Source organism: Cygnus olor, chromosome 2 (genome assembly GCF_009769625.2).
Source record: "Cygnus olor isolate bCygOlo1 chromosome 2, bCygOlo1.pri.v2, whole genome shotgun sequence".
Lineage (NCBI taxonomy): Eukaryota > Metazoa > Chordata > Aves > Anseriformes > Anatidae > Cygnus > Cygnus olor.
The window spans coordinates 12,847,346-12,864,872 of NC_049170.1; the positions used below are offsets into that span (position 1 = coordinate 12,847,346).

Consider the following 17,527-nt stretch of genomic DNA (forward strand, 5'->3'; position numbering starts at 1 on the left):
CATGCACTCTTCATGTCATGCATGGGAGTACTGACATGGTAATACATTGCTGTATCCATAACAGGACTGTTGCAAGGATTGGGAGTAAGGGCAGGATATCTTTTATGACAACGTTTCTGTATTTTTATGTATATCAAGGTAATCCAACTTGGTGCTCTATCAGTATAGTATTAAAAAAAAAACAAACAAAAAAAACACTGTGTGTGGCTACTAAAATCAGTTATTTGTGATGTGGAGGAAGAAGTTCATTTTAACCCAAGATGAATAGCCATACTCACTATGTTTTGCTGGATCTCTAAAATTGAGTATTTGAATTTGCACATACTACTTGATGTGGAATCTTCATATAAGCTCTCAGGATGAGTTTGTAGGCTCATTCAAGTTGTTTTAAAGTGTTCTGCTTGTCTCTTTAAAAATACCTTTGTTGTTCCTAGGCTAATGTGGAACACTTGACTGAAAAGATGAAAACCAGTATCCAGCGTGGTCTAGTCCTGAGGTAAGCAAAAGTAGTTGTATTAAGTGAAATCTGTGATGCTGAGCACTTGCAGCCAAGGCTGTTTGGCCACTTGTGAAGACACTCCACGTCTACATTCCTTGATTATTCCTTTAGCATGAGATTATTAGCAAAGCTGTTGCTCCAGAAGGCAAGTCTGGGAGCTGTCTGGAAGCTGAAGCCCAAAACTTCCTTCTTTCTATGTAAATCTAATTGTTCTATAATCTAATACTTGATTCTTTTTTCAGCCTATTTTCTCAACAATTTTTAACTGTAGGTTGTTCATAAAGACAGTGTGAAAACTAGCATACACGTATAACCTTTACTATAAAAATTCTACTTAGATTTTACAAGATAACACAGGATAAACCATTTTTCAAAGACCAAAACCTTTAAAATATGTTCTTTAACATGTTTTAAAATTATCCATTCTTAGGCATCCTGAATCAGTCTGCAGCTTCTCTCTCTTTCATTAGCATTTACTTTCAGTGTGCTGAGTAGCAAAGGGCTGAAAAATGAGTACTATAATAAGTTGTATGAGGAAACTATTACACTTGTTTACATTGTTCTGCTTATGGTGATTAGGGTGAAAAAATACTTGACATTTAAAGTACTGATAAGGAGCAGACTAGGTGTTATTCATCATCCATGCTTTTATAAATGGCAAGATACTGGCATTAGATATGTATAACTTCTGTTTGTGCAGTTTTTCCACTGCATAGTTAATTTGTCAGACATAAATTTTATTTTCCGCTACCTTATTCAATAATGGTTTCCAGCTGACCAGCAAGTAATGTTGGTATAGTAGAAGTAATGCAGACTTTAAAATCATGAATATGTTACATGAAATGCGTTCATGAAACCTGAAAGTGAACCTATGTGATTAGATGAAATTATCCAAGCAGTGACTGCTGCTATCAAGAAACTGGGAAAACGTTTGTCATTCAGTAGCTGTAAAGACGTTGACTACTTAACAGTTGAGTTGCTAATGAGTATTTGGCGTGAATTGTTACAGAAATGAGAACTGCAATGAGAACTACACAACTGACTTCATTTATCAGCTGTATTCCGAAGAAGGAAAAGGAGTGTTTGACTGTCGAAAAAATGTATTGGGCCACATGCAGCAGGTAAAAATGACCTTAGAATTTACAGACAAGCTTAACTATATGCACAAAGGGCATACACTATTGAAGCATTTCAAGTAAGTCTGACTCAGAATTAAAGAGAAAGTGTGTGGATTTTTGCTCATAGGTAGCTCTGAAGCGTTTGTTAGCATTAAAATTTATTGCAACTCCTTCTGTAAAATGTAGGAAAAAATGTAGGAAAAAAAACACATTAGCTTCTTAATGATTATTTTCTTAATGATTATTTTTATTTTTTCTCCTTCTGTCTATATTAACAAGTTGTTAATACAAGTTAAACAAGATTGTTTTTGGGCAGATAATAAGTTTCTAAATTGGCTACGTTAATTATCAAGGCTGAGGTAGAGTCAAAAACACACGTAGAGCTAAATTTCTTGAGTGCTAGTAGTGAAATGACTGTTGTTCACATTGTCATTTTACCATTACTTATTTTTAGATTTTTCAACACTGAGATTGGCACTTTCTGCATAAAATTTAACCAAATTTATTTTGAAGGTCAAGACCAGCATTGACGAAATGATCTACTGTTTGTGAAGTAGTTCTAAATAGTTCCACATGATTTCAGTTCCATCTGCTGCATTGGAAATGAACACAAAAATCAGACTTCGTATATAAACAGCTTAAAAAAATAACTTTGTTTCCAGAGCCATATAAAGGCTGTTTTAATACCTTGAATGAAAGCAGCCATAAAAAATATTAATAAAAAAATTACTAGTTTAAAAAGTCCCAGCCCAGTTGTTTCATCCTAGTATTACGTACACAGCCTTCCTTGTTCTAGCTGCAATAAAGAGAGCTGTGCTTCCCCGACTTCCTAGATTACAGAGTCAGCAATTACATTTCTTATGCTCATTCTGACACCTTCTCCTTCAATGGTTTCCTGTTTTATATTATGCTGAAACCGGGTTGCCTAGTGCAGTGTGAGAGCTAGGCGGTGCTTTATGATCAGCACTGAGGGAAAATGGAGGCCAGGGAAATCAGTGCCCTTTGTTTATCTTAAGTGAAAAGTAGTATTGATTCAGTGAGAATTCTACACTGGCTTAACACAAATTTTAAGTGTTTTAGCTTGGTTTGTGTGGTAAGTTTGTTTGTTTAAAGTGGGGGAGATAGAAATGAGAGTGAGCAGGCCATTAAACTAGTAAAATAAAAAGACATAAATACTGACTTGATAACTGAATTAACCCACAGTTAAATTTCCACACAGGGTGGTGCACCTTCGCCATTTGATAGAAACTTTGGGACAAAAATTTCTGCAAAAGCTATGCAGTGGATCTCCAAAAAGCTGAAAGAAACCTACCGGAAAGGTGCAGAAACACTTGGTCCTATCTCTCATTTTACTGCCTTCAGTTAGCCATCAGTATATGCCTACTGCCATACAAACACATGAATGCATGATAGGTTGTTAGTCAACATACTTCTTTCCATCTTATTCAGTAATGTCTTGCTGTGCTTCCTGCTATATTACCCCTCAAGTGAGGTCAGTATTTTAGATAGCTGTTTTCTTACCTGCCTTTAAAAAATGCTAGTGTGATTGCAGTATATTATGCATGAAGGAATTGATGACTACCTAAGTTACATCTGTTCTTCCTTTTTGTTTCATGATGGCTACATGGGAGACAGAAGAAGGTAATATGTCTTCTTTGGGAATTTTTATAAAACACTATTTACTAAAATCTAATTTAAAACTGGATGTTAAAATTCAGTCTCATTGTTGATTAATTACACTGTTTTCATGGCTAATCACCAAAGCTAAATGTAAAAAGTGAAGATCTCCTAACCCTATTAAAGTACTAATTGATGTTTTAATGTTATGTTAAATGTTCAGTAACTGAAATTAAGCTCCCCATTCACTTTAATTACAGAACAAGGATATTTGGCCATACAAATGTGAATAAAAAAATCTTGAATTATTTCCTTCTTTTCCTATTAGGAAAAGTATTTGCCAATACTGATGACTCAGTCTGTTTGCTGGGAATGCGTAGACGCAACCTTGTTTTTCAACCAGTGGCTGAGCTGAAGAATGAAACTGACTTTGTGTATGTATACGCTGCTTACATTTTAAACATCCCCACACAGGCTTTCTTTCACCACATCAAATGAACATCTTCTTCATGGTGCTGACACACAGCATTTGCCAACTGTTTTATTGTGCTTCTGTCTCTGGCCTACATTCAGCAGTGATTCACTTTGATTGTTCACTTGTCTTTTTGAACAACTCCCTTTATGCTTTCTATTCATCCTCCTTATACATTATGAAGTTCTCTTGTTATGAATTCTGGGAGCCCACTGTCTTTTTTTCATCTTTGCTCTAATGTCTGGAATGGGTTGACTTCTGATAAAATTTAGTAGAGTAGTAGAGCAGCATTAATTGCCTTAGATGGCATTTTACCTATGAAAAACTATCCAGTAAAATCTATTTTTTCCTTCAGTGCTCTGTTATTTCTTCCCTTCTTGGGTTGGTGCTTATATGCCACCATAAATAGCAATATTTGATCCTATTTGTAAGAGTACTACTGTTAGTGCTCTCAGATGAGCTACAACGTGTTTGCCATGGCTACTAATAACTTTTTTTTTTCCCCTCCACCACACCACAGACATAGGATTCCCATGGAGCAATGGTGGCTGAAGCTGCGACCACTGATGAAAATCCTGGCCAAATACAAGACCAGCTATGATGTTTCAGATTCAGGCCAGCTGGAGCATGTTGCTATGCACAGCCCAAAGGAAGCAGAAACTGGAGCCATCTAAAGAGATCATTTTTAGATTGTTGTCATAGATGCACATTGTGAGTAACAATGCTTTAGAATCGTTACAGCTTTGTTTTGTAACATTTAAGTTATTGTACCAGCACTTTATGTGAAACAAGACAGTCACGTCACACAGATTTTGTCCTATATTTGTGTTACGTTTGAAACAAATCCCAGCATCTAAGGAATAAGCACCATTTTACTCATACTACCCTTTAACAAAAAAGTGCAACACTGTTCTATGCACTCTGTAAGTTACTCACCTACTGCACTTTGTTTCAGAGTACTTACACCCAAAAATAAGTGTAGATGGCTAGTTTTATGTTGAGTTACAGGATGTGCTTAATGTATCCGAAGTGAAATAAAGTACTGTTGCAAACATAAGTGTGATGTGTCAAAATGCATTTGCCTGCTTCTAACCACAAACAGCAAAAATCCTTCATGAAGGATTCTCTACAGACTAATGAAGGAAAAAAAGCACCTGTCTTAATTCCTTATCTAGTGAAGGGGGAAAAAAAGCAACTGTCCTACTTTTCCTTGTTTCATGTTTCTTTTCTCTTAGCTTTGTTAAGGCTATAGAAACTCTTCATAATGAGGGCAAAGGGTAAAAATAATTTTGAAATTAGGTTAATAAATACAGCCAAACTCTTTTCTTATGCTGATTTGTTAACCAGATGATGACCAAAAAAAAGTACTAGACCATTTCATACCAAAAATTGACTGAATGTTGCCCAAATAAACAAAATAAAATCTGCATTGTACACAGATTCATTAGTGACTTGCCTACTACGCTGCCATTCACTACAAACTTGCTGTGAGGTGGAAGGCACTGTCACAAAGCTCTTATATCTGGAGGTAGTTTATGCAAAGGAAGCTGGAATTAGCATACCAAAGAATGGAAGCTGTAGTATAAGAGACATAGTTTTTTATATATCCAACAGCAGACATGATTTCGAACAAATACCATTTAAATCTCTGGAGTTCTACATATACAAAAATATTTAATTTATATAGTATCCATATGAGACTTGAGTAAAATATTACGGTCTTTGTCCTAACAGAGCAAATAATTCTTGCTCTCAAATACTGTGTGGTTAGAAGATTTGACAACAGGGTTTTAACTGGTTTGTTGCACGTTGTTAGAAGCAGCAACGAACATTTAAGTTGGACCATGGGCCAGTTAAAAGTTAATATAAAAAAATAATGTAGTCACAAAGATTGGCTTGCTTTATATGAGCTTGGATGTTCAGCAGCAATTCATCGTTTGACCCATGAGGGATCTTTGGTAATATCTGCATTTTCTGGGCCAAGTACCGCCAGACCACGTGTGCTCTTCCCAACTGCAAGATACCTGCAAAAAGAAACGAATGAGAAGTTAATGCATTTGGTTATCTGTAACTACATTATACAGTTAAAAAGACTCTAATTTCAGGAAACAGTGCTGTCTGATATGCACCCCACGTTTGCTTTTATAACATCTTCTGGATTTACATTTTTTCCTCCTGTTAATGACGATACAACAGTCAATACCACCTGGCCATAACTAGCCTAATCTGCTTAAACAGATGTTCTTCTATGTGAAATTCTTAACTCTAAAGCGCAAGTCAGAAGTCCAAAGAAGTAAAAAATATTAGGAGTCCAGAAGAACCAGCTCATTCAGCCAGGAGCTGGAAGTCTGAGTGTACTCTTTCTTCAGACGCTTTCTGGACTTTTCAAAAGTAAAACAATCACCTCCAACTTCAGAACATAGGAGGGAATTACATCTGCTAAAATTCAGTAAGCAGAATATAATTAACATCTCTCTAAGGTTACAAAAACAAATACTGGAATTAGTACAAAAGACCAGGGAAAGAAATTCAAGAACTTAATTATGATAACTTTAACAAACTTCTCTGATTTGTCCAGTTTTTCAAGCATCTTTTTTTCTCTAAAGTTGAGCATAGACTTACTTGTTTGATACATCAACCAGGTTATCACTGTTGACAGCAAAAAGCTGCTCTCTGTGTGACTGCTTCATTTCATCTGAAATCCCGTATAAGAAATGATCCATACCTAAAACAAAACAAAGCCACATACTGCAGCGATGTACTGGAAGGGAAGAATAGAGCCTACACTTCAACCATTGTTTTGAGACAAATTAATTGTCAATCAAATGTCAAAAGTTAGAACTGAGTAAATAAGTTTAATTTTCTGAGGTAGTAAGAGTTTGCTAATTTGTATTATAGTCTGGCAAGTGATTTAGTTTGCCAAAAATCTAAATGTAATTGGGATCCAGAAAACCTAAAGAAATAAACCAATGAAAAGCAAAACACACTAGCATGATTCATTCTAAAAAGCCTCAATACTTTCTAAAATGTTTTAGCCAAACTGGATTTCATGCAGCTTGTATGAACAACCTCTTAAAATTTTCAATCAGCTGTAATATACATGCTGAGACAATGTTTTAATCACCTTCTTTTGATCAAGCTACATACAGAAGTCTGCATACAAATACTTTATTGCTTTTGTTGGAATACTTACCTACAGTATTTTAGCATCAATATTATAGCTCTGTGAATAACCAGAGAACTCCAAAATAACCACAGGAAAGCTTTTTAACATGAAAATAATTACAGAAAAAAACAGTAGGTGGGGAAGACATCTGGAGACAATTAACTCATCCAAACTTCTGCCAAAGGCAGGATAAAGTGAGATAAGGTTGTTGAAGACCCTATGCAGGACCTAATAAATAATGGTAGTATTAAGGGATAGATATTTGTCTCTGCAACAGATCGTAGGCCTATGGAACAATGTTCTTCACTGAATTTGTCACAGCTGCTACAGCGCATGTTCAAATTAAATCACTGCTCTCACAAATTACAACATTCAATATGCGTTCATTTCACTCATACCTGCACCTAAAATTGATTACTTTTTTTTTCTTTAAAATTAAATCGCCCAGGCCAAAACCAAATTCAGTTCAAAGAACATGAAATCAGCTTCAAGTCCTATTTAACAAACTAGCGTTAATACAAATACATATTAAAATAACATTAATTTTATTCTTATAATTCCTTTACTTAAAGGAAAGGAATCTATTTTAAATTAGCAAGTTTTGGATTGAATTTAAGCTCAGACTTGGAGAGGGAAGGGGAAAGCGAGGAAAGCAAAGCAACATGTAGGCAAACTAAAAAGATGTGAAGATACTACCAGCTGTGATATGCATGCGGATATGTAAAGAAGGTAACACCCTCCACTGTAGCAGTATTATGCTCTAATTTCTTTAAAAAAAAAAAAAAGAATGCACAGAAGTTACACATTTGTAGTCAAAATGTACACTTGTGTCAGGAAAGTAATTCTTCAATTTTATTTATTTTTAATCAAAAGACAAAATATTTAATTTTTTGCTTGCTAGCATCTGACTCCCTTTCCAAGCCTAAATTTGTTTCTGTAATCTACCTCCATCTTCTAACTGTATTCCCCTGACATCAAGGAGCAGCATAAATATGAATACTTCAGTGGAGAAACTGAATGTGTGCTATTTCTGAAAAGGGCCTAACAAGAACTGACTGTTTTGTTGAAACCGCAGTTGTCTTACATCTGCCAAGTACAAATTTTAATGTATGATTCAGTTTAGCAAATTAACTGTTTTCTCTCCTTTAAAACTTAAATAAAAATAAATATATTAGCTCCCAGTGCTGAGAGACTGGTGAGAATGTACCTTTATCTGAAGGAGCTATTGGTGCATCTACAGCAGCAAATACTGCTAACTTAGCTTCATCGATATCTTGTTCTGTGAATTCTCCAGATCTGGCCCATTCAACTGCTTTTTCAAATGTTTTCAAGGTGGCTAATGAATTTGGGTCTCTTAAAGAAAAAAAGAAAAAAGTAAAATTAAGGACTTCAGTCTTACAAAATGATATACTGTAATTAGTTTGTTCTTAATTCAGTTTACTATTCATTACACAAACATAGATACATGTGGATTGCATCAAATGAGAAACCTACTTTTTGTTTACAAGATATTTTTTTAAGAAGAAGCTAGTATTACAATAAACCAGGCATGTTTTGAATTTTCAAATACACAAGTGCAGCAAGTTCAGTTGCCTATAAGTAGTTTCAAGGCAGCGTGCAGAGAAGTGGTATTCAAAAGATGGTAAACGAACAGTGTTTATAATGTACTATCAATTCACTGCTGCAGCTTAATAAGCATTAACTTCCATTAATATCAACACCACCTTATCTCCTCTAAGCTGCTTTTCCTGCTACACCTCTTTCTGCTCTCTGTAAAACAAGTGCAACAGGTCGACAACTACTGAAATACTAAACAGGACAAGTCCTACCACGTTGAAACTTTGCAGAGAAGCAACACTGCTCAGATTTTAGGCAGGAATACTGTCCAAGTACTGTGATGGACTACCTTTGGTCTAGGAAAATTATTTAAGCCAGGACTCTAGACACATGACATTTCTAGTGGGGATTATAACTTCCAATTCAAATTTCATCTGAAAGTGGTTTGGCAAGTCCAAAGCAGGTTAGCTGTTCCAGACTTGACAAAAAAAAGAAAAAAAAAAGAAAAAAAAGAGACTTTCTCCCTTCTAGCTCATCACCAGCAATGCTTTCTGCTGAATCTCTGCTGTTTCCAGACAGTCTGCCAAGGAAGTATTTTCAAAACCAGGGCATTAGGAAATGGCATCATTTCTACTCCATGGTCTCAAACATAATTAAATCTCAACTTCTTTTTTTCTCCTTGTATTTGCTTATTTATTTATTAAAAAAAAAAAAAAAAAGTGGAGGACCCATGAGAAAATAAATGATAACCAGTCTTACATAAACCTGGTAAAACAATGGTTTAAACAATGGTTGCTACCAGCAGAGATAAATTAAACTTTCCCAGGGACAGAAACCAGAGGAGGGGTTTATTAACAAAACTGATATATATACATTAAGCAATTAATCTCAACATCACCAGTGCTGAATCACTTTCTTGTGATTCAACATAGCTGTATCTCTCTTTCAAGATTAAGTGAAATAAAAATAAAGTCAAACAAACATACAAAGTGCAGTCAGTGGTTCCCTCAGACAGAAACATGAACAAATGCTGTTACCTGTAGGAGTAGAAAGTAAATATGCCGTTGTGACTAATTTTAGCACCTCCACCGTAAGCCCCTCCTTTCTCTCTAATTTCTCTATGTAGGAATTTAGATGTCATCAACCGTGCAAGAATTCGAAGGCTGTAATGAGAGAAATATTAACAGCAAACTGTTAAATGAACTGGATAACAGTAATATTCTCAACTGCCTCTAAAGTTCAAAAAGATCCCCATTTACAATGCGTTGCTTCTTCCAATCTACAACAGTAACAACACTCAATATTTAATAACAGCTGAGCAATGTCACATCATTGCTACTTTGGAACACTGCTCGATTATTCCACTTATGTCACTGTAATCAAATACAAAAGCAGCCTTCTACTTGTAACTTTGTTAGTGCAATAGGATTGTCACCTCAGACACATCTGGGTAAGTAGGGCTGTTATTTGGAAGCTAGGGGTTAGTAGCCCCTAGTTACTTAATCTCAGCACTTGGTAAAGCAGCACATTTATGGACCTAGCAATGTGAAGATTGGTCTGTAAAGAATTTGTCACAAACACACCACAAAACATTTTTATTGACACTCCATTTTCAGCGGTCCCGTTTTGTTTCGCGTTATGCAACACACATACAAGCTCCCTGCTGATTTTGTTTCCTACCTTGCATAGTCCGTAGCTGTGTAGGGAACTGTGCGAATGCATTCCCCAATATAGTTCACCGGGAAGGGAAGTACAAAATGGGTCTTCATCTGGCACGGTTTGAAAGTAGGATCCTAAGAGAAAAACGCATTACTGCTACAGTTAGCAGATATGAGACAATTTAGCCAGTCAAGGACTGTGAAGTGCTGCCAAACATACAGACACACAGACGGTAAAGCTGCCACTTGACCTGCACTGCAATCAGTGGCATTCAGCTTGCCCCCATGTTAGCAATCCAGTAACAAAACTGCCTTAGGAAACTAAAGTATGTGGTTATTGTACATTGGCTACCCGTCGTTGCTCACCAGCGTCTCAGTTGCCCATGCCTTGTGTTGTTACCAAAGAGCTTTGATACGTATACCATGTCTTTACTTGGACTGAACCAAGCGTTCATAACTTCCCACTTCTATGTCCATCATATTTGACTCCATCTACTCAATTTTCGATATTGCAACTGGATCCAGAAAAAAGACCCCCTCCTCAGTTTTATGAACAGCAGCAGCTATATGAGTTTCCGCTCACACATACCCTGCAATAAACTTGTCTTTTACTTAGAATCACACAATCATTTAGATTGGTAAAGACCTTCAAGATTATGAAGTCCAACCATCAACCTGACATACCAAGTCCTAAGCCACGTTCCTTCGTGCCATGTTCACACATCTCTTAAATACCTCCAGGGATGGGGACTCCCCCACTTCAAAACTTCCAGTCCTTCTCACGTCTCCAGGCCCTGCAACACTCGCTTCTTTGTCTCTTTCACACCTACACCTGCTTGTGTGCTTATTTACGCATAAGCAGAGCCTTAAGCACCTCCAGAATCTTTTAAAATTTAATTTCAATGCTCCCAAATGTTCCTTAACTCCACAGACCTGCTCCCCAGCCCCTCACACATCTCTGGCTGGTTGGGCCCAGCACAGTACCACATGCCGGACTTGTCAGCAAGAAGAACCTTTGGCTGAGCAATCCCTGCCTTTTTCCTCAATGCTCAGGATACACCAAGTTGTGTTTCTCCCATATAGTCAAATAAAAATTTTCATTTTTACTTAATTGTCACAGATACTCTTTTGTCAGGTGTCATTCACATTCAAAATAATTTAGGGAGTAGAAGAAGGAAAAGAAAGGGCTAACTGGGAGTGACAGCACATGGATCTGATTCTGAAAGAAACCAGGGTAAAAATAAAATCTTGTAAACATCACTTACAAGGAACAGCATAAGCGGGAATTTCCTGCATGCACAGACAGGAAGTTAGCTAAATGATCTGCAAACCGGAACCAAAGGGAAGACAACAAAAAGGATGACATAGAAACATGAAGAAGTTTGATGAACTGTTTAGAGAAACAATAGAGTAAGAGTGGAAGTGAAGGGCACGTAGCACTATCCTCAACCAATAATGTACTTACATTAATTAGTTTCCTTGTGATCTGCAAACAATTAAGTGTTTTGCTTCCCACAGGTTTGACTTCTGAAGATTTCTACAAGAGACACAGCCCTCATATTAAAAGGTGATTTAACAATTTAGACTAAGATTACAATAAATGCAATCCCTACTCCCTTGAACTTCCTGTGTAAGCTTTTGAAACCACTATCAGCCCATGTGTCTTCACACACATAAGCAACCTACTCAATCATTTGTATTTCAAAGCAAGCGCTAAATAAATTTCCTTTCAAGAGTAATTTGGTACTGAAAGACACCAAGAGGGAGATTAAAGAGCCCCCCAAAATTTCAGACAATCATTTCCTTCATGGGTAGGGAACTGGGAGCCTATTCAAGTCTCAGAAATTAATACAGATGTACATTCACAGAGCAGATCCTTTGTCAACTGTATTGAGCCAAGTACCCTCTGTGCGAAATGTCCATCCAGATAATGAAACAGATTCCTACACAATTAAGGAACTGCACAATTCCCTATTTTCCTTTGGCTAACATGCCAAGTAAAGCTAAAAAAGAAATTAGTTTTATGTGACAGAGAACAGAAGAATTTATTTTCCTTCATCCCATGCAAAAGTAACCACCTCAGAGTAACATTTGACAGCTGATCTACAGGATTACTGTTGTCTATTTTACAGGGTGAAGACAGGTACCGTGGGGAAACACATAGCAGCTTATCACAGAGCTGACTTGCAAATTTTTTGAGACATCTATGTATGGATATATTATTTGAGTTCGAATGATCTTCTGATTGCACAGTTGTCTTTACACAACATCAAATCCAACGGTATTTGATGCACTAGTCACAAATGAAGTAATTTCCTACCTCAATCACATGGGGTCGAACAGGTTTTCTCTCTTTTTTACTTCTAGTTATGCCCTTTATAAATTTCTCTACTTCTTTAGATGCCTCTGATATCTGTTGAGGTGCTGCATTCACTGAACATCTGTTAAAAGAGTATATTGAGTTTTTAAATGTTTTTGTGGTTTTGTATAGTCCAATATAATTTGCACCTCTATGTCTTCCTAAATACTTTAAATCATCAGAATGTGACATCTGTGATCACTGATAATCATTATCACAGAAAGAAAAAAAAAAAACTCATAATGTAGCATTTGGCATGCAAAAAAAAAAAAACAAAATTCAAATTACTCTGTTCTTTTGCTTGCCCAAAACCAACTTCACTATTGATGACAGCAGTAGCTGTGACCTCCTTCTCTGTACAGGTCAAGACTACACAGATTTTACAAAATAGAAACATCTCATAAGGAAACTAATGACCTCCTTTGTCCCATGGTTTTGAACAGCACAGGTATTTCAATAACTTTACACATAATTTTATTCTTTGCAAACAATACGTTGCAATTTAATGTCACCTCAAATTGAAGTATTTTTGAAACTAACACATCTGATACTAAGCACTTAAACATGCCCTCTTACTTTTACCAATATATACATAAAACAGATTTCAAAATGTCACTATTTTCTGTAAGGAAGAAGAAAAAAACTATATTCAACTGATATAATACACTGTAACAGTATTTCTATCCTGGGCACTTTTCAAGAAAAAATGCAGAATGTTGACGGAACATTTCTGTAAAACCCAACAAGCTGTTTAAGCACTCTTGATACAAAAGTTACATCTGAAATCTGCCTTAAGTTTCATAAACATGTTAAAAATCACACAAAATAAACCATAACTACCAGCAAGTTCTTAAGGTAGGAGAATGTGGACTAAAAACATTTTTAGTAATTCCTCAGGTTTTCTGTTTCACAAAACCCCAACATCCCAGAAAGCACATTAAGAAATGCCCATTCATAGGCCATGGCCTCTCTCTAACTAAATGGTCCCTTTCTGTTTTAGCCAGAACTCACCTGATGTTGTCACTATTTAATAGATACTTCTTAATGCGTGGTAGTTTGCGTAGGACTGGTTTAATATCGGGCATTTCTGCTATTCTCTTCATCAACTTCACCTGCACAGGAAGGCAGAAAGACTACAGATGAAGCCATTTAGAAAGAACTAGCGAAAATTTAGCGCTCTAATTCCAAAGTGGAGGATTTGGGCCTCACTAAAAGACGACATGAACTTTTCACCTGATCCATCCCACTAAACATTTCTTGCAGTTCTCCAGAAGGCGTAAGGTTTTTGCTGGCTCTAATAGAGGCATACAAATGTCCACAATCTGGAATCCCATTTGACAGTTCCTGGGCAGTTTTCTTAACCAGCACTCTGAAGTGTTCCTCCTCCTCAAACCGCGGGCTGAAAAAGTGTAGAAGCAGTTCTCTACATCTCAGGCAAAATGACGCCAATGGGCTTTTATAATATTGACTCATTCGTTCATTATCCCAAGTTCAACAAAGAGCTTTTAGACCATTAGTTTTCCATTTAATCCACTACTTAGTCATGCAAAGGATGAAATGCTTAGATTTGATGTCTGGATGTGGTCCTGAGCAACCTGCTCTAGGTGGCCCTGCTTAATCAGGGGGGTTAGAACAGATGGTCTCTAGAGGTCCCTTACAACATAAACTATTCTGTGAATCTGTAATTAAGTAGGAGCCACTCAAAGACACAGTTATGAAAGCAAATCTCAGAGTAGAATCTCTAAGAAGTTGGGAATGGTTAGGGGAAGAGGGGGAAAAATAAAGAAAACCCCAAAAGACGAGGGGAAAAAAAAAAGAAAGAAACCCAATGTACAGTACTTGTTAAATATTTCACTCCATAAATTCATCATGTCTGCCAGATTTCTGTCCAAGCATAGAGATGAAAAGAGTACACCCTGAAGGGGAAAAAAAAAAAAAACACATACAGAAAAAAACTCCTTCAGCAATGGAACAAGAAATGCACAAGAACTTTTTAATGGAAGTGATGCAGTGGTACCAACCTAATGCTTCACAACACAAAACCACTTTAATATAGGCTGTGCTACTAAAATCATGAAATATGATTGATCTTCACACAAAACAAACTTGTCAATTACTCTTTCTCAACAGTAAGCATCAGTTCAGAAACAGACTTTCTTATTTTTCCACAAAGTACAGGTAAAACTGTTCTGGGGATGAATCTTTCTGCAAAGGATTCCCCCTAACTCAACTTCACAATCCATGGGGAGCAAGCTACAGGAAACAGACCCCAGAAAGTCTGAAAAATCTTAAGAGACATTGCTAAAACTGTTATGCCCAATACTAAGATTTAACGATCCTGAAAACATTCAGGATTGTGACACATACGCAATGACAGCAACCTCTATGTGCAGCACTACGCCTTTCTCTCCTCTGCCCTTTGTTTCCAAAGTTTTTTTGCAGCATTCAAAAACATGTTGACAAAAGCTAGTGAAACATTATCTTAAAAGAGATAACTGCAAACACTTCCCTTAACACAAAATATTGATACTGTAATTGTCAAGTATTTTACACAAAAAGGCACAAGCCCTTTCATACGCTGCTTTCAATGCACATTAGCTGACCCTCTACTGGAAGCCGTAACTGACCCTTAACTACAGAGCTGTTATTGTAATTTAACATCATGATGTTTATAATTAATTTACCTGTTCATACACATCCAGGTGTGAATCATCTGGAATGATATGTGGGCTGACAGACATCCCACCTGTTTTCAGCTCTATTTTCTGGGCCTGTTCCCTGTAATCAAGGACTCCACAACCCATCCTGTGAAAAATAATCAGAGATTTACTTCTATTTTCATTGTATGGCAAAACCATGATTCATATATCAAATGCAAAGAATACTGTTTAGGCCAATACTAATTTAGCAAGTAAGTAATTTGGGGCATTATCAAACGAACATAATACTTCACAATTTATATTAAAAAATAAGTAGTAATACAACAAGCTCTTCAACTAAAACCCACTGATGTTTCAAAATGGTGTATTAAATGTGTTTTATGTACAGACTTCACAACACCCCAGCATTGTTCACCCCACATCCACGTTGAACCAGAGTAGCAATATCACGTAAGCTGGTATCACCACCAAGAAGAACAGATTCCTTCTGGTCCATGTCACTTCATCTACCCTGTGTCACTCTTTCCCCTGTGATAGGGTCAGTGTTTCTGTGACCACAATGTGAAATTACACCCAAAAAAAAAAAAAAGTGAAAACTTCAATTTCTGCTCGGCTATTTTTCATTTAGATCAAGTTTTCAATCTATTTGGGGAATGCTTGTGTTGACACTGGGGAACAAGGCAATGCAGAGACTGAAGAAAAAGGGCAAAGGAGTTGGTAACTCAGTGGAGAGAGGGAAGAACCATTGTTTCAGCAGCACACCAGCTTACCAGCACCTCCTTCCTAAAAGGACAGCTACTGAAATTAGTAAAAGTATTATTTCAGTAAGTTGTTTTACATCTTACTGCTTTAGCTTCTAGCAAAGTAAACCTCTCACTTTGTAATGACATTGCAGAACAGCGGCACATATGGTTTGAGCTCCTCAGGAAGAGTGTTCAAGCTGGAAACAGCTCTGAAATATACCACGCCGTTGGTTGGCTGAGCACAGTACTGGACAGGAACTTCATCAGCTAGGGATCAAAAAGCAAGAAAAGAACAACCAACAGTTTACTTCTGAAATGCAAAAGCATTCTTGTAAGATCTTATTCAGAGTTACTTTCTGTAATTACTTCAGAGTCACTTCTTATTTAAACTTCATATATCGTACTGAATGCTGGACTGAAGGTTGTTGGTTTTGTTTGTTTGTTTCTGTCCATGGTAAAGTAAAGGATGTCTGGACAATTTGATGAGAATTCTGTTGACAGAGCACGCATTTTAGAGGTAACATTAAAACAATGGAGTGGTAATTTGTTTCTGAACAACTCAGTAAGTTTTTTCTCCCTTATTTTCACCTTCATCACCTCAAAAGTCGAGGAAAAACAGTTCCTGCACTGCACATTCTATTCTAACATTAGGTACTGGGAACATACACATTAGGATTTCCACAAAAGAGGTCATTTCAGCATCAAAATTATACAGCACTTGACACTTGCTGATAATTTTAGCAGAGAAGTGTCTGTTAAAAATATAATATAGAGCAGTATTACCTGCATGATTTTGACAGAACTCTAACAAAATTGAGATCTACAATTTCTTGTTTCCTATCAACCCATAGGACAGCCTTGGCAAAGCAGGAACAGACTGTCAGTGATGTTATGATGGATGACTTTTTTTTTCTTCATGGTTCCTGCACACCATATTCTGTAAAAATAGGGAGGGAGGAAAGGCAGACACTACCAAAGACTTGATGCACACATTGCCAGGAGTGCTGCACCCTGTAAAAAGCTGAAGCGTTCGGAAAGCAAGGGGATTGCTCAAGAGTAACTGAGCATACCACCTAGTGACTTTTCTAACTGCAGGGCAGGGCAGGCAGTGAGAAAGCAGGAGGCAGGGAGCTTGCATCAGGAGTGCTACTGCCAGACTCCTACTGACGAGCAGGCAGCTGAACTGCAACTGGAAACAGCCCCACATCACCCCTCAGAGGCGATGGCAAGAATTTTCTGCAGATCACTGCAAACTGTATTGCACAGGTGGTGGACTAGATGAAAAGGAGATGGACTAGATGAAAAGCTATGGACAGTAAAGTGAGATTCACGTTCAGATTTTATTTTTTATTTTTATTAATCTCTCCCAAAGGATTCTAGGTACTCTGTGTTTAAAACTTTACTCCGGTCTACAGCCTAATATAAAAGACAGCCTTAGAGTCTGGAAGCTTGACTTTGGCAAGCTAACACTGAGAAAAAAGCCAGAAGCTAGGTGGTCAGGGCTTTTACTTGACTCACAATCCTACCACAGTTTGTTTTGGATATCATATTTAGCTTGTCAGAACACCCTCAACTTTGACAAACTGGCAAAAACAAACAATTCAGGCCAAAATGACTGTTTTTTCCTTCTCCACAAACTACTCCTGTTTAGTGTTTATTTACAGCTTAGCAGGTACAC

General features: G+C 36.9%; 2 protein-coding genes across 6 annotated transcripts in view; one reads left to right on the forward strand and one right to left on the reverse strand.

The window, feature by feature from the left end:
* LOC121066090 (phosphofructokinase, platelet) overlaps positions 1-4,761 on the forward strand; it is a 44,658-nt gene extending 39,897 nt beyond the window's left edge. For 3 of the 5 annotated variants that reach the window (XM_040549444.1, XM_040549446.1, XM_040549445.1), the window contains 5 exons: positions 435-496; positions 1,509-1,620; positions 2,837-2,936; positions 3,563-3,668; positions 4,227-4,761. In XM_040549444.1, coding sequence (XP_040405378.1) covers positions 435-496; positions 1,509-1,620; positions 2,837-2,936; positions 3,563-3,668; positions 4,227-4,380 — 534 coding nt within the window. In that variant the 3' untranslated portion in view covers positions 4,381-4,761. Of the gene's footprint in view, positions 1-434; positions 497-1,508; positions 1,621-2,836; positions 2,937-3,252; positions 3,259-3,562; positions 3,669-4,226 lie in introns of all 5 variants that reach the window. The other 2 variants (XM_040549443.1, XM_040549442.1) reach the window with 1 other exon arrangement.
* A 528-nt stretch (positions 4,762-5,289) lies between these two features.
* PITRM1 (pitrilysin metallopeptidase 1) overlaps positions 5,290-17,527 on the reverse strand; it is a 28,381-nt gene continuing 16,143 nt past the window's right edge. The window contains exons 16-27 of the mRNA XM_040549441.1: positions 15,984-16,116; positions 15,131-15,251; positions 14,286-14,362; positions 13,680-13,845; positions 13,458-13,558; positions 12,408-12,528; positions 11,553-11,624; positions 10,110-10,222; positions 9,467-9,592; positions 8,080-8,225; positions 6,329-6,431; positions 5,290-5,730 (exon numbers count right to left, since the gene is read on the reverse strand). Of these exons, the coding sequence (XP_040405375.1) occupies positions 5,637-5,730; positions 6,329-6,431; positions 8,080-8,225; positions 9,467-9,592; positions 10,110-10,222; positions 11,553-11,624; positions 12,408-12,528; positions 13,458-13,558; positions 13,680-13,845; positions 14,286-14,362; positions 15,131-15,251; positions 15,984-16,116 (1,373 nt within the window). The 3' untranslated portion in view covers positions 5,290-5,636. The remainder of the gene's footprint in view (positions 5,731-6,328; positions 6,432-8,079; positions 8,226-9,466; positions 9,593-10,109; positions 10,223-11,552; positions 11,625-12,407; positions 12,529-13,457; positions 13,559-13,679; positions 13,846-14,285; positions 14,363-15,130; positions 15,252-15,983; positions 16,117-17,527) is intronic.